Source organism: Agrilus planipennis, unplaced genomic scaffold, assembly GCF_000699045.2.
Source record: "Agrilus planipennis isolate EAB-ADULT unplaced genomic scaffold, Apla_2.0 scaffold504, whole genome shotgun sequence".
In the NCBI taxonomy this organism is placed as follows: domain Eukaryota; kingdom Metazoa; phylum Arthropoda; class Insecta; order Coleoptera; family Buprestidae; genus Agrilus; species Agrilus planipennis.
In genome coordinates, this window is record NW_020439449.1 from 21,383 (window position 1) to 24,731 (window position 3,349).

General features: G+C 35.6%; 1 protein-coding gene across 1 annotated transcript; it reads right to left on the reverse strand.

Annotated features, from left to right (window-relative positions):
- Positions 1–1,340: 1,340 nt before the first annotated feature.
- Positions 1,341–2,551, reverse strand: LOC108743340 (tctex1 domain-containing protein 2-like; the record flags this gene model as incomplete). The annotated part of the gene is made up of 2 exons (XM_018478878.1): positions 1,341–1,398; positions 2,326–2,551. Coding segments are annotated over 2 exons (284 nt in total), but the record flags the coding sequence as incomplete, so codon positions are not given.
- Between the last annotated feature and the right edge of the window lie 798 nt (positions 2,552–3,349).

Sequence of the window (3,349 nt, forward strand, 5' to 3'; positions counted from 1 at the left end):
GTATTTTTTTTTCTGTTAATAAAAATAAATTTAATCTGTTCGGTTAACGAATCTCCATAAAATGACGTGTAAAATTACAATTTTTTAAAATTTCAATAACTTTTTAACGGTTTAGTGAACCGATTTGTAATTTTTACAGAAGTTTTAGAATTGAATGGGGAACGTTCTTCCAAATTTTTATTTGTATCGTAGCATTTTGACATACCTCCCAAACATCCTTAAAAACTTCATTTGTAAATCAAAAATACCGACATCAAATGTTTGAAACTACAACTAAAATTTGAAAATTTACAGTAATGATGAGAAAATCTACAACTAATATACGAAACAACAATAATCTTATTGTTGTTCTTGTATGTAGAGTAAAGACTTGGTATTGTTTATAAAAATCTTGCAATCTTGTTTTTCCATAATTTAACAAAAAACACACAATTGGAGCTTCAAGTTTTCTTTTTATTATAAAACCAGACACAGTGTGACGAAACAACATTGTTGTGCTTTACAATAAAAAGGCTTCTGGGTCCTTTAGGTGTCCCGAGTAAAAGTTATTCTTTTCAATTTCACTCTACCGAATTACGATCTATCTAGCTCCATAAATTTCTCTAAAATATTACCGGAAAAGGTCCGTTTGCAGGACTAAACCGCTGATTGTGTACGAATGGAGTACTGAAACAGTACCGCATTTAGTACGAAAAGAACATGGATACAGCACCGATTGCTTTCCAGAAAGCTATTGAAATACCACCGAAAGAGCGACGCATTTACACTAAAAAAGCGCCCAAACAGCACGAAAGGGATACTAAAATTTTTGATTTTGTATATGATGCTGTTTTGGTGCCATTATAGTATGTTTTTTAGCGAGGCGCTGTTTGAGGGCTCTTTCGGATCATTTTTAATGTGGTACTAGTTTGGAGCTGTTTTGGAGTTTCAAAAGGTACGAAAATACTTAGTAGAGTTATTAGTATTGTTAAACCCTTTTATTTTCATACATTTTAAGAACCGATTTCATGTTGAGACATGTTAAAATTGGATGTTAATTTCAACATACCGTGTTTCGATTGTAGCATTGCCCCGCAACAAATATTCGGTAAATTTATTCATCAGTATGTTCAGATCCGGATGAGGATGCGGATATTAAAATCCCTGCGGATCATCCGCAGTTACGAATGCTCATGCCGGTATCCGTTGTTCGGTGTCGATGTGTTTCGTTATTTGTATATTTTTATCCTGGTTTTATTTTTCGTATATATTTGTATGTTATGATTTCTGTTGCAAATATTTAACGTCAAATTGTGCTTACAGACGGCTTCGGGGCCTCTATTACACCCTTCAGGTAGGTATTAAACGTTGGGAAAATCCAATTCGCCAACCACGTCACTTTGGGCTTTCTCTGGGTACCTGAAGGGTGCAAAGCAACAACCAATCATTATTATTCAATTCAATTTAGACCAAGTTGCTTTATCAGTATTTATCTGTGTATAGTACAAACCCAATCAATTCATATAAATAGTGTGAATAAATTGTATCTATATAGAAACCGAGCGGCATGGCCTAGAAGTTTAGACCATTGCTTAGCATTCGGGAGGACGCCGGTTCGATTCCAGGTCCGTCTGTTTTGGCCCAAGTTACTTCTATGCTCGCGAACGGTTAATTTAGAAATTCGAGAAAGATTGTTAAAAGTGTATGTTTGGAGCACGGCGTTGTACGGGTGCGAAACGGAAAAGAAAAGGTTAGAAGCCTTCGAAATGTGGTGTTATCGGCGAATGATGAGCATAACGTGGGTAGAAAAGGTTAGAAATGAAGAGATATTAGAAAGAATAGGAGAACAGAGGACTCTACGGATGTCAATAAAAGTTTTCACTGGTNGGTAGAAAAGGTTAGAAATGAAGAGGTATTAGAAAGAATAGGAGAACAAAGGACTCTATAGAAATCAATAAGAAATAGACTAGTCTAGTCAGAGACATATTAGAGGCAGAAACAGGAGTTAGGAGGGGTAGAGGTAGACCTAGGTTAGATTACTGTTCGCAGATAGTTAAGGATGTGGGATGTTCTAGTTTTAGGGAAATGCGAATATTGGCTCAGGATAGGAAAGAGTGGAGGTACGTGTCCAACCAGTCATAGGACTGACGACCTTATGATAATTATGATGATGATTAGATTGACCGCCGTTTTACGTGATCCAAAGCACAGATGGTCAACAACGATAGTTACTATCCAAATTTGGATAGACTCGACCAGTTTTTATTTATACAACGCCTTGGATAAGGTCGTAAAAAATTAACTCCCACACGTATTCTACATATGTATATTGTGTTAAATAAATACCTGTCGAAATTAAGTTCTTTAACCTTGGTCCTTATGGCTCCAGAAGCCCATTTGGCTAGTTTAGGTACTTTATCTGGTTCATAGATGAGCTTGACAATTGTTTCATCAACTATTTCCACTAAAATTTTATGAACGACTTCTGCATTAAACGGATTATCGGACCATAATTTGTATGTGTTCATATATCTTGGAATCTTTCCTTTCTCCATCATTTCCAATGTACTGCCTAAACAAGGGAATACATTATGATTTTTCACAGATCCTTTTTGAATATCAATTAAATGTAAATAGTATTCCACATCCTAAATTAGAATGTCCAGAAAAGAGGAAAAGATACGTTTCAAAAACAGAATCAGCGATTTTGAGCGCCTACTTTAAAATAGTATTTTTGGACAGAAAACTGGTTTTTTTCAATCTGTGGATAGAATTGAAGATATAACAATTGTATTTATTATAAACTAGAAATGCACCGAATAATGATCCACATCCTAAATTAGAATGTCCAGAAAAGAGGAAAAGATACGTTTCAAAAACAGAATCAGCGATTTTGAACGCCTACTTTAAAATAGTATTTTTCGACAGAAAACTGGTTTTTCTCAAGCTGTGGGTAGAATTGAAGATATAACAAATGTATTTATCATAAACTAGAGATGCAGCGGATAGTGATTTTTCAGGGTACCATATAACCGGGTACCCGGCAAAACCAACAAAATATTAATTCTTGGCGGATTTTCAACGTAAGGGTTGAGCTGAAATCGCTAAAACGAACCTATAAAGTTCATAAACACTAGTCTGCAAGGTCCCTAGACAAAAATTTTCAGTCTCTCTCCAGTCTCTCAAAGTGTTTCAGAGTATTTCAGCGTTTCTAAGAGCGTCTCTCACAGTCTTTCACAGTCTCTCAGTTATTGCCTAGGTGTTTTTATGGATCTCTCACAGTCTCTGTATGAGGGACTCGAACGATAAAATTGTTAATTCAGAGATTCGACTCTCTCGTTCAGAGATTCGAGTCTCTCGTTCAGGGACT